This window comes from Delphinus delphis, chromosome 19 (assembly GCF_949987515.2).
Source record: "Delphinus delphis chromosome 19, mDelDel1.2, whole genome shotgun sequence".
Lineage (NCBI taxonomy): Eukaryota > Metazoa > Chordata > Mammalia > Artiodactyla > Delphinidae > Delphinus > Delphinus delphis.
In genome coordinates this window covers 22,212,559-22,225,559 of record NC_082701.1, presented here as the reverse complement: position 1 = coordinate 22,225,559, position 13,001 = coordinate 22,212,559, and the positions used below count along the sequence as shown (strand labels likewise).

General features: G+C 54.6%; 1 protein-coding gene across 1 annotated transcript in view; it reads left to right on the top strand.

The window, feature by feature from the left end:
• ARHGAP23 (Rho GTPase activating protein 23) overlaps window positions 1–12,778 on the top strand; it is a 71,914-nt gene extending 59,136 nt beyond the window's left edge. Inside the window, exons 21-24 of the mRNA XM_059998739.1 lie at window positions 2,948–2,989; window positions 3,548–3,644; window positions 5,721–5,752; window positions 10,229–12,778. Of these exons, the coding sequence (XP_059854722.1) occupies window positions 2,948–2,989; window positions 3,548–3,644; window positions 5,721–5,752; window positions 10,229–11,257 (1,200 nt within the window). The 3' untranslated portion in view covers window positions 11,258–12,778. The remainder of the gene's footprint in view (window positions 1–2,947; window positions 2,990–3,547; window positions 3,645–5,720; window positions 5,753–10,228) is intronic.
• The last annotated feature ends 223 nt before the right edge of the window (window positions 12,779–13,001 follow it).

Sequence of the window (13,001 nt, the reverse complement as noted above, 5' to 3'; positions counted from 1 at the left end):
TGTTGCAAATGGCAAGATTTCCTTTTTTTTTTTTTTGCGGTATGGGGGCCTCTCAGTGTTGTGGCCTCTCTCCCGTTGCGGAGCACAGGCTCCGGATGCACAGGCTCAGCGGCCATGGCTCACGGGCCCAGCCGCTCTGCGGCATGTGGGATCCTCCCGGACCGGGGCACGAATCCGCGTCCCCTGCATCGGCAGGCGGACTCTCAACCACTGCGCCACCAGGGAAGCCCGATTTCCTTTTTTAAATTGTTGAATAATATTCTACTGCATATGTGTGTGTGCGTGTGTGTATACACACACATACAGTATATGCACATTTTCTTTATCCATTCATCCATTGATGGACACTTAGGTTGCATCCATGTCTTGGCTGTGGTGAATAATGCTGCAACGAACATGGGGACGCATGTATGTTTTCAAGTTAGTGTTTTTGTTTCCTTTGGATAAATACCCAGAAGTGGATTCGCCGGGTCATATGGTAGTTCTATTTTTAATTTCTTGAGGACCCACCATACTGTTTTCCATAGTGGCTGCACCAATTTACATTCCCACCAACAGTGTAGGAGGGTTCCCTTTTCTCCACATCCTTGCCAACACTTGTTATTTATTTCCTGTCTTTTAGATAACAGCCATACAGTATTTTATTTTAATCCTCACCACAGTTTTAGAAGTAGATACTCATACATTATGCCCATTTTAAAGATAAGTAAATAGAGAGGTAATTTACCCGATGTGGACTTAAGCCCGAAGCTGACTCCAGATCCTGCATTTCTCCCTCATCCTCTATCTCTCTTTTCTCTTCTGTCTCTTGTTTCTCTTCTGTCTTATTTGAGTTAATCATATGCCTGATCATGATGAATAATGATTGAGGTTCATGGCCCAAGGTCATAATCAACCTTGCAAGTCTCCTTGTTTCCCTGCCTCATTCCAAAGCCCACTCTGCCCACCCCCCAATAATTACCACTCTGATAGGTTAATGTGTGTATTTTCAATCCACCTTCTAGATGCTAATTTTAAGTATAAGGATATCCTTAAATATATATAACATTCTGTGTGTTTTAACTTTCAGTTAGTGAGCTTAGCTCATTTACTTTTTTGTAATTTCTGTACTGTCAGGACTTATTTATTTATTTAATTTTTGGCTGCATTGCATTTGTTGCCGCACACAGGTTTTCTCTAGTTGCGTCGAGCGGGGGCTACTCTTCGTTGTGGTGCATGGACTTCTCATTGCGGCGGCTTCTCTTGTTACGGAGCATGGGCTCTAGGCACACGGGCTTCAGCAGTTGTGGCGCATGGGCTCAGTAGTTGTGGCTCACGGGCTCTAGAGTGCAGGCTCAGTAGTTGTGGTGCACGGGCTTAGTTGCTCTGAGGCATGTGGGTTCTTTCCAGACCAGGGCTCGAACCCGTGTCCCCTGCATAGGCAGGCAGATTCTTAACCACTGCGCCCCCAGGGAAGTTCCTGTCAGGGCTTATTTCTGCCATCTTAAATGTCATTTTCTGTTTACTACATTTTCATTTTATTTCCTTTTTTTGGTCTTTTCTACCTTGCTTTGGATGGGTTCATTTTATTTTCCTGATATAAAACTTACATAATTTATAAAACCCATACTTACGTTGAATGATACAATTGCAAAAGCCTGTAGTTACGTTTAATTTTTACTATCAATTCCTAGAGCTTATCAGTATCCACATCTTCCTTCTAGCACATCTAAAAGCCAAGTACCTTAGTGTACTTTCACCTGTCACTGGTTTCTCCCTCAGAATTTGAATTCCAGATTGTCATGGGTATACTTTGTCTGTGTTTGTACGTGTGTGTGTGCATCATTGCTTAGTTTGATAACAGTTGACTTTTCTACGCTATTATCCATCCTTACTTCTTAGAACTTCTTGTTCCGTCCTGGATTCATTTCTTTACTTGCTCATGTACTCGGTTAAGATAGTCTTTGAGTAGCAAACTTCCTGACGTCTTAGAATAGCTTTATTTCACACTCAAATTTAAATGAGAGCTTAGCAAGGTATAAAGTTCTAGGTTCAAAATCCCTGCACTTGTAGTTCAGAAACACATCAAAAATATTACTTCCTTGTCTTCTTGTGTCTGTTGCTGCTGAAAGTTCTAGTTAAAGCTGATACTTGTTCACGTGTGAGCAATCTGTTTTTGTTCCTCAGAAAACTTTTAGAGTTAGAGTTTTTTGGGGTTTTTTTGCGGTACGCGGGCCTCTCACTGCTGTGGCCTCTCCCGTTGTGGAGCACAGGCTCCAGACGCACAGGCCCAGCGGCCACGGCTCACAGGCCCAGCCGCTCTGCGGCATGTGGGATCTTCCCGGACCGGGGCACGAACCCGGGTCCCCTGCATCGGCAGGCGGACTCTCAACCACTGCGCCACCAGGGAAGCCCAACTTTTAGAGTTTTATCTTCAAGATTCTCAAATTTCACAAAATATATTTGAGTGGGATTATTACTTTATTTTCTATTCTGTTTGGCATTTAGGAGAAAACCTTGCCTGCCTGCCCCTCAGGGAACCTCCTAACACCTCCCTCTAGGCACTTGCCTTTTCCGGGGGGGTGGGGGGGTTCCACCCCTGTTGTCAGTGTGGAGCCTAAGCTGGTGTCGGGTACATGCAGCTACACCCACCGCGGCTGGCCTTGTCCCCGCAGTGGACCTGGCTGGCACTAGATGGCGCTGCTGCCCCCTCGCTTCAGGTGACGTGCAGGGGACTGTTTAGTGAAAAACAGGCAAAGAGAAGCTCTCCCTGAGCCAGCCATCCATCTGTGCTCAGGCCTTCTCCCACTCCAGGCTGCATTTCCTTTCCACACTGGGGTCCAGACTTTTCCATCAGGTGTGTCTGAGTGGGTCCTCTGAACTGAGCAGGTTGGGAGCCCGTGTCTCCCTGTCTTCCCTCAGCTCCTTCCCACGCTGATTCCATCACTTCCTTTTGTCTCCTCTGCAGTCAGACTGGTTCTTCAGCGACAACGAGGACAAGGGAGAGAGAGTGAGTGGTGCAGAGGGCCCGTGGGGTGGGGTCTGGTCGATGGTGGGCCCTCGTCCCAGGTGGGAGGGGTGGGCAGCAAGACTGAAGCAGGGGAAGGTCCCTGCCCTTGGGACATCCCAGTCTGATGGAAGGAACATAAGCCCTCTCCTCTGGAGCCTCCAATCTGATGGGAGACAACAGTCCTCACCTTCATGAGCCCCAGTCTGAGGGGGAGATAGAGGCCTTGCCCTAAGGAAACTTAGTCCAGTAGCAAAGGCAGACCCTGTCCTCCAATCTTACGAGGAGGATAGAGGGCTTAGGAAGGTCCAGTCTGATGAGGGAGTCACAGCTCCGGCCTTTAGGGTCCAGCCAAGGTGTGGGGGGGAGGCACGAAACAGTCTAATGGGGGACACGTAGGACCTGCACTCGAGCGCCTGGCTGATGAAGGAGACGGTCCCTGCACGGGTGAGCCCCGGTCTGATGGAGGAGACCTGCGCCCTGTCCTCAGGGTTCCCCGTTCCGTCGGGTCTGCAGTCAGACAACTGAGGCTGTGCTGGCTGACCCTCCTTCTGTTTGCAGACCCCTGTGGACGACAGGGAGCCTCAGTCAGTGCCAAACATCGAGTACCTCCTGCCTAACATTGGCAGGACAGTGCCCCCTGGTGAGCCAGGCTCAGGTGAGAGCAGGGGCCTGGGAAGGGGTGGAGAGGGGGTGGGATCTGCATTCCCGAGGGTCCCAGATGGCTGGCCAGGGGCCCAGCTTCCCTGCTCCTGCCCGCGCTGCTGGACTGGGCTGTGGTGGGGCCTTCTGCCTCTCTGGGGAGGCCCAGCCTGCCCGTGTGCTGCCTCCTCCGCGACTCAGCCGTGCCCACGCCGGGCTGGGTAGGGGCTTTGTTTTCACTGATTGCTTTCCTGAGCTTTTTATTTCTCATGGGCTGTGTCCTGGGCACGTTCCTCTTTTTAATTTTTCTTCCTTTTCTCCTTGCACCCCTCCACCCCTCCTCCCTCTTCTCCCTGTGCTCTCCCCCTATCCCCTGGATCCTGCCCCTTCTCTCCTCCTCCCCTTCCCTCCTCCAGCGGACCTGTTGGAGATTTAACGGGTACAGTGTGGCATCGCGGCCTCGGTCACTAACAGTGGCGGGTGATTATAAGAAGGCTGGGCAGGCACGAGGGGCAGGCAGGACGGTCCGGGGCCAGGAGGGCCTCACCCTGACATGCCAGTTACCCACAGTTGTTAACAACTTACCCCCACCCACGTCCCATCCAGAAGCCCCTTCTCAGGAGGAAGGAGGCACTTGTTGGAGCCACGTCTGGTCCCTCTTGCCAGGAAGTCTGGGCACTGCATGGCTGCCCTCCTGCAGTCCCCCACGCTCTGTGGCTTTCTCTCTGCCGAGTTCGGCCACTTCTGGTTATCTGGGTGGGGGACGCTTGCTGGTAGTGGGACCCAGCGTCTCCGGACACCAGGGATGCTACCCTGGAAGCCTCTGTATATCTATAGCTCCTGCCTCAGCCGCCTCCAAGGGCTGGCTCTTCCTGCTTCCGAAATCAGAGCCCCTGGCTACTCAGCCCCTAAGTCCTGCTTCCAGGCCTCTGGCCTTATCATAGCGGAGGAGTCCAGGGCCAAAGGAACGGCCAGTCCCTTCTTGGCTCAAGCCACTAACTCCTACCACCTGTGGGTGACCCGCCCTTAGTATTTTGACTGCTTCTGTCTCTGACAGAGGCATACCACAGCACCCCTAGTTGCAAGAGGCAGGCTGGGGAGGGGGTCAGAGAACATGGGGGGTGGGGATGGCAGAGAGGACCCCCCCCCTCCCCGGTCTCTTCTAATCACCTGCTGCCACTCTCCTGCCCCGTGTGTGTCGCCGTGTGGTTGGCCCGTCTGCTCTTCTCACTGTGTGCAGGGGAGGGCTGGGGAGGAGGCATCTAACTTGCTTGCTGGAGAGTGTGGATTAACCGCACCTGCCCACTGCCCCCTGGGACCCCGGGAGATCCTGGGATCGGCCTGCTCCCTCCCCAGTCCTGGAGACAGCACTGCCAGGACTTGTTTCTGGTTCCTTCTCCACCCCAGTGATATTAGGGGAGTGGGACCCGCATCCCTTCGTAACTGATTATTAACAGCAGCCGTGCCCCACGAGGGCAGACTGACCTCAGGTCCGGAGGTGGAACCTCTCCAGGCTGCAATCACCAGCCCTCTCTACTTCCTGCCCCGCCCACTTCCTGTCTGCCCTGTCCTGCACCATTCACACGGTCCCTCTGCCCCCTCATGCCTGGGAGTGGGGCTGGGGGGAGGGTGGATCTAGGGCATCCACCTCTCTGTGCACCGTGTGGTCTCCATTTCTCCAGAGCATCTGTGATTTGATGTGTTTCATTGTTGTGGTTTCCGTGAACTGCATCTGATATTTGGCATTTTCTCTCCAGTGCTTCAGAGTAACAGGGATAGGAGGGGAGGGGAGAGGAACTAGGCCAAAGAAAAGTCCCCCTTGCTCTTAACCCTGAGCAAATGAGGGTCCAGTGGCTGGCAGCCTGATGTCACTTTCTGCCTCAAAAGGAAGTGGTTACTGACATCCTTCTCTGCTCCATCCTTATCCCATAGGAAGTGACATCAGAGGCCCATCACACTCCCAGGATCTGGGGAGAGCTCAGGTTTCCAAACTCCCTGGTTTCTGAAGCCTTTGAGGAGAGGGAATTGTGTTTACAAGACTCAGTCTTCTGTTGCTCAATCCAACTTTCATTTTTCTTTCCTTTCTCAACAGATTCTACCACCTGTAGTTCAGCCAAGTCCAAGGTAAGTGCCACGGCAATTCTGAAAGTTATATCCCTGTACAAGCCAGCCCACTTTGCTTTTTGGTCAAGGGAGTTGGGAGAATTGTGATTGGAGCCTTGAAGAAGATTGATAGTCACTGGGAAGGAAGGTGGGAAATACCGAGTGTCCAAGGTAAGCTGAGAAGTCGCTCACCTTGGCAGTGCTTGGAGAGGTAACTGCTGTAGTAGAGGATCCGGCTTGGGAGTTAGGTGGCCTGGAGGCAGTGTTGCTCAGCAGTTAGAAGCACAGACAGTCCTGGGCCTGAGCCCTGGCTCCACTACTTAGTAGCTTTGGGACATTGGGCAAGTTACTTAACCTCTTTCTGATCCTCAGCTTGCTCATACTATTTATGGGGATAAGAGTTATCCTCAAATGTGGGGTTAACAACAAATATGTCTGATATAATAATTATTTTTTAAGGTCTTTGCAGAGCCCAAAGCCAACAGAAGGAAGGAAATAATAAAGATAAGAACAGAAATCAATGAAATTGAAAACAATGAAACCCAAGCCGGTTCTTTGAACCAGGTCTCACAGGCAGTGAGTTGCCTGCTCCAGAGCCTGCCCTGTGAGACAGAACCAGTAAGGCCAGGATGCCTGCCCCAGGCAGCCCAAAGGCCAGGAGTGTGTCTTAATCAGCTCAGGCTGCCATAACAAAATACTATAGACTGGGTGGCTTAAAACAACAGAAATTTATTTTCTCACAGTTCTGGAGGCTAGAAGTCCAAGATCAAGATGTTAGCATGGTCAGTTTCTGGTGGAAGCACTCTTCCTGTCTTGTAGATGGCTGCCTTTTCACTGTGTCTTCATATGGCAAGCAGAAATCGAGCATGCATGCGAGAGAAACAGCAAGCTCTCTGGTGTCTCTTCTTGTAAGGGCACTAATTCCACCATAAGGGCCCCACCCTCATGACCTCATCTAAACCTAACTACCTCCCAAAGACCCCAAATACTATCACATTGGGGGTTAGGGCTTCGTCATATGAATTTGATGGGGGAACAGTTCTGTCCGTAGTAGTGGAGTCAACTAAATGTTGGCTGGTCAAACTGGGCTCATTTCTCTCTGGATCTCTAAGCACTGGCTGAGTCCCAGTGAGATCAGTGTGCCTGACACCAAGCAGGTGCTCATTATGTGTCAGATGAAAGCACTGGACAGAAAGAAGGCTGCTCTAGTCTGGTGCAGAGGACCCCTGTAACCTCTCCATAGAGCCTCTGCCTGCACACCTCTGGTGATGGGGAGCTCACTCCATCACAAGACTGCTGTGGCGGGGAGCAAGTTCATTATAGTGACCTGAATCTAGCTCCTGATCACCTCCACCCCTTGCTCGTGCTAGACCCCTGGTTTCCTGTAGCCTCTCCTGGACTGACCCCTCAACCTTTATGTGAACCTGCTGACCTCTGCATTCCCTGAAAGTGACCATTCTGACCTCATTGCTTCTGTAACTAGCCAGGATGGGAGGGTAATTTGATCAGATGATCCCAGCGGCCTCTCAGGTCTCTCAGAGAGCAGAGGCAGAAAGCGGTGCTGGCCACCATGTGCCTCACGCTGGTCATAGCAGTGCTGCAGGTGGTGCCTTCTGGAGTCGTGCCGTGTGGGCAGACACAGCCCAGGAGCTGCACGCCTGTGAATCCTGAATCGCTGACAGGCTCCGGCTGGCCACGGGAGGCAGCTCTATGTCTCCATCCACTACAAACACACCGCGTTTTCTTGCGCTTTCCTTTATCGTGCTTCACAGATACCGCATTTTTTTTTAAACAAATTGAAGGTTTGTGGCCACCCTATGTTGAGCAAGTCTCTTGGAACCATTTTTCCAACAGTATTTGCTCACTTCATGTCTGTGTCACGTTTTTGATAATTCTTGCGATATTTCAACCTTTTCATGATAATTATATTCGTTACGGTGATCTGTGATCAGTGAACTTTGATGTTACTATTGCAAAAAATTACGACTCCCTGAAGGCTCAGATAATGGTATTCTATAGCAATAAAGTATTTTTTTTATAAATTTATTTTATTTTATTTTTGGCTGCGTTGGATCTTCGATGCCGCGTGCTGGCTTTTCTCTAGTTGCAGCGAGCAGGGGCTACTCTTCATTGCTGTGCGCGGGCTTCTCATTGCGGTGGCTTCTCTTGTTGTGGAGCACGGGCTCTAGGCACGTGGGCTTCAGTAGTTGTGGCTCGCAGGCTCAGTAGTTGTGGCACACAGGCATAGTCGCTCCGTGGCATGGGGGAATCCTCCTGGACCAGGGCTTGAACCCGTGTCCCCTGCCTTGGCAGGCGGACTCCCAACCACTGTACCACCAGGGAAGCCCAGCAATAAGGTATTTTTAAATTAAAGGCTGTACTTTTTTTTAGCCATAATGCTAGCACACGCTGAACAGACTACAGTGTACGCATAACTTTTATATGCTCCGGGAAACAAAAAAATTCATGTGACTCGCTTTACTGCAGTATTTGCCGTATTCCTGTAGTCTGGAACTGAGCCTGCAGTATCTCCGAGGTGTGCCTGTTACGCTGCAGCTGAATCAGGAGGTGACCCATGAGAAGGGATGCAAGGGCAGGTCATTTCAGCCCAGCTGGGGGCCAGTCCCAGCATCCGTTTCTACAGGGCTTTTTATGTTCAGGGGACCCCATTCACCCCATTCACTTAACATTTCTCAAGTGCCTGTTATGTGACAGGCACTGTACTAGGAGTCATGGATGCAAACACAAATAAGCCACTGACCTTGCCCTCAGAGAACTCAGCGTTTGATAATAGATGATATGGAAACAAAGCTATTCTGACATGAGAAGAGCTGGTGTATGTGTAGTTTCAAAGGCCTATGAAAAGAGAAGAAGAGATTTCCCAGATCAGCCAAAGGGAGAGCTGGGTGGGAGGTTGCTGTATAGAGAATGCCGTGTTTGAGCTGGGCCTCCTAGAGGGAGTAAGAGCTCATCCCATAAATAGGGTGGGGGGGTGGGGTGGGACTAAGGGCTGCCAGTGCTAGTCCTATCGAGGGAGGGGTCGGAGGGCAGCATCGCCAGAGTGAAGGCTGTGTTGGGGCAGGGGGGGCACTAGGCAGGTTGTGAAGGGCCCTGTGTCTGTGCTTTATCCTGGTGGGGGTGGGGTCCTGCAGAGTCTGGAGGCGATTAGATTCCTGCCTTGCCTTAGAAGGACTAAGGGCTCCTGAGGAGGAAGGGCTGGAGTGAGGCTAGGGTGGAGGCAGGGAGTTCTATTAGGAGAGGGCAGAAGGGCCCAGAAAATGCAGAGTGAGGGTCTGAACAGAGGATGATGAGGAGGGAAGAGGGAGGAGGCAGAGAAATCACCCTGAGCTGGGGACATGAATGGAGGTAGTTTGGGGTAGGGACCATAATGTGGTTCCAGATAGGTGAGTTTCAGGTGCTGGCAGACACCTTGGTAGCGACAGATTCAGTTGGAAGAAGAGTTCTGGAGCTCAAGAGACAGAGTTTGGTGTTGGCCAAGGGAGACCTCGGGAGCAGGATGTCCCCAGGGAGAGAGGACAGAGGCTGAGAACAGAGCCCTGGGAACACGGCTTCTTAAGAGTAAGAGGAGGAAGAAGAGCCTCCCAAGAGAGGAGAGGCCAGAAAGGGAGGATTAAAAACCAGGTCGGAGGAGGCAGTGATGGGCAGCTTGGGCTCTGCTGGGGGATCCTGGAAGGCCAGGACCAAAAAACACCCACGGGGCTCAGCAATGAGAGCAGTGGCTGAAAGTTGCCCACCGTGGGGCTGTAAATCACAGTTTGGGAGCGGCTTCTATCCAAACCAGCGGATTGTGCGGGATTTTTAAGCCACTTTTGGCAACAGAGCTGGTGGTTGGATTGATCTGGGGTTGGGGATTGTCAGGGTGGGGCGCTGATGGGACGGTGGAAATGGCATGGGGTGCGGTGGGAAAGGAAATGAGCTTGGGCGGGTTGCCCTGGAGAGGCCTGTACCTACTGAGTAGGTGGAAAGTCAGGTTTCCCAGGTGAGTGAGTGGCAGGCGAGGGAGGGAGGGAGGAGCTGTGGTCCGAGAAAGGTCCCTGCAGGCTCTGGTATTATAACCCAGAATAGTATATGTGAAATGGGTTCAAACTGTCGAGTGTCATGCGCTGTTGCGAGTCTATTATTAGGAGAGCTGTGTCTAAAAGGATTTATGCAGCACTGGATGTAGAGAATGGATTGAAAGTTGGGGCGAGGTGAGAAACCAGCCCCCAGCTCGCAGGAAAGAGCTGAGAGCCTGGATTAAGACCGGAGGAGGTGCCGAGGAGGCTTCAGGATTGAGGGGGGCGAAGAGGGGTAGTCTCTAGAGTGCATAGTGACACTCCAGTTGGGACAGCCGTCCAGGAGGAACAGCGGACGTGAGAGTGCTGGGCTTGGACCTGTTGAGATTGGGTGCTGTGGTGTTGGGGTGTAGGGGTGGGACGTTGGAGGGCGCTGAGGCTCTCCGGGCGCCCCCAGCACACTGACCTGTCTCCCGCACAGGGCTCGTGGGCCCCCAAGAAGGAGCCGTACTCCCGGGAGATGCTGGCGATCTCCTTCATCTCGGCGGTCAACCGCAAGAGGAAGAAGCGGCGGGAGGCGCGGGGGCTGGGCAGCAGCACAGACGACGACTCGGAGCAGGAGGCGCACAAGCCCGAGGCGGGGGCGGGGGCGCCGGCGCCGGGGGCCCAGGACCGGCCGGAGGGGCAGCGGCCGGGCGCCGCCGCCCCCAAGGCCCCCGGGCGCCTCAGCCCCCCGGCGGCGCTGGAGGAGCGGCCGGCCGCGGACACGCGCTCCATCGTCTCGGGCTACTCCACCCTGTCCACCATGGACTGCAGCGTGTGCTCGGGCGCCGGGGGCCGGCGAGCGGGCGCGGGGGACGAGGCGGACGACGAGCGCAGCGAGCATAGCCACGTGGAGACGGACACGGAGGGCGGCGCGGGGCCCGGGGGGCTCCCGGAGCGCCAGCCCTCGTTCAGCTCGCACCACCTGATGCCCGGCGACACCCTGGCGCGGCGCCGCCTGGCCCGGAGCCGAGCGGACGGCGAGGGCGCGGGCGCGGCCGTCGGGCTGCCGGGCTCCGCCTCGTCCAGCAGCCAGGAGTCGCTGCGTCCCCCGGCGGCCCTGGCGGCGGCGGCGCTGGGCTCGCGGCCCTCGCGCCTCGAGGCGCTGCGGCTGCGCCTCCGCGGCACCGCGGACGATATGCTGCCGGTGCGGCTGAGGCGGCCGCTGTCTCCCGAGACGCGGCGGCGCCGGAGCAGCTGGCGCCGCCACACGGTGGTGGTGCAGAGCCCGCTGACCGACCTCAACTTCAACGAGTGGAAGGAGCTGGGCGGAGGGGGCCCCCCGGAGCCCGTGGGCGGGCGGGCGCACAGTGACAACAAGGACTCGGGCCTCAGCAGCCTGGAGTCCACCAAGGCGCGGGCCCCGTCGACCGCCGCCTCGTTGCCGCCCGCGCCCGGGGAGCCGGGGGCCCTGCAGAGCCAGCCCCCGCGCCGCTCGGCCGCCTCCCGCCTCCATCAGTGTCTGTGACCGCCCCTCCCTCCACCCCCGCGCCGAGCGCCCCTTTGACCCACCCGGAGCCCCTTGGTTTCCCAGGAAGCGCCTCTGCTTGCACCTCCGCCCCGCCTTGTTGCCCCTGGGAGCATCCGGGTGCAAGTGGGAGGCGCTGAGGCCGTGTCTCTGGTTTGTGCGCTGGAATTGCTAGGGGGCGGGCAGAGTGGGAGTGGGAGGGAGGGGGCCTCCGGGGCTGAGGAGACGGAGAGGGGCTAGGCTGCTGAGGCCCTGGGCAGGGCTCCTGGGGCGGTGCTCTGTCCCTTGGATAAGTGACAGAGTGTGCCCTTCTGGGCCTTTGTGTCGCACTTAGGGGCCCTTGTCGGCCATGGGGTGTGGATAGGGACCCCCCAAGCCTCAGACTAAAGAAAAGACAGTGGGTGATGCTGGCTCTTCACTCCTTTCCTCTGCCCACCTCCCCGCAATTAGCTCCTAGCTGCCAGCTAAGGGAGGGCGGTTGTGTATGTATGTCTGGGGAGAGGAGGTGCAGGGTGGTGGTGTCCATGGGGGGAGGGGCGTGGTGTGTGCGAGTGTGTGTAGTCACTGTCCCAAGGTGTTCCCAGTAGCAACTTTTGCCACTCCTGCCCCCTTCAAACCCAGCTCCCACCGGGGCTCCCTGCCTTCGGTGCACACAGGGCTCCTGCCCCCCTGCTGCTTGTCGGCGCCAGAGAAGGGGGTTGGGACTTCTCAACCTTCTCAAGAGGCAGGACTGAGACTCACCAGGGTTATTCCCCCACCACCACCTTTTTCCAATCTCTAAATCACACTCCCCAAGTGGTTTGACCACGGGAATCTGCCTGTTCCCCAGACGGTTTGGGGCGGGTCCACGGTCACCCCTGCTAGACCTCTTGTCCCTCTATTTGTTCTTCCAGCTGTGCCTGCTCCTTCCATAGCTGAGGCACACAGGCCCGAACCTTCTTCCCTTTAGGAGGGGGCGTAGAAAACATCCCTGGTGTCTCTCTCTCTCTCTCTCTCCCCCCACTCAACATGCACGCACGTGCGCGCGCATGCGGACACACTGATTGATGAGCTCTCAGCCGGGCTGCTCCTTTTGGAAGGGTGGGTGGGACCCAGCCCCCTCTTCTCCCCACAAGTTGTAAATAGACCTCAGATCACAGGCCTCCCCACACACGCCCTCACTCATTCCAGGGAAGCCCAGGTGGGGTTGTGAACCCACTGCCACGTCTATCAGTCCTCTTGTTTTATGCAAAGATTTGCTGTAAAGTAGATTTCTCGCTCCTCCCTCCCTCATCCTTTATTGTAAATATTGTCTCTAAATGTGTAACATATTATAAAGAATTTATAAGGATTTTTAAAGATGTTTTGCTCATTTAAAAAAGTGCTGTAACAGTGTTGGATAAGCCTCTGCTCCACGTCCGCATGTCTCCTTTCACTGTGTCCTCGACACACCTCTCTAGGCGACAACTAAGATTTCCTGCTTCTGAAAAGTCCTGTCTGAAAAGTATAGTCTATATCTTGGAAATAAATGGCCTTCCTCGAGGCATGAGTCAGCTGTCTCACTTGTTTGGGAGGGAGGAGAGGGCAAGAACGGGGCTAGGATGGGGGAAGAGTGAGGTACCTGTGGCCCACGGAAGGAGGGCAGTGGGGCTGGACCAGGTGGTGGCAGAATGGAGACAAACCTTTGCTTCCTGGTGGCTTATAGGTGTCCTGGGAGACTGGCCTGAGCAATGACTTGGGCACAGAAGCAAGATGGAAGGGCACT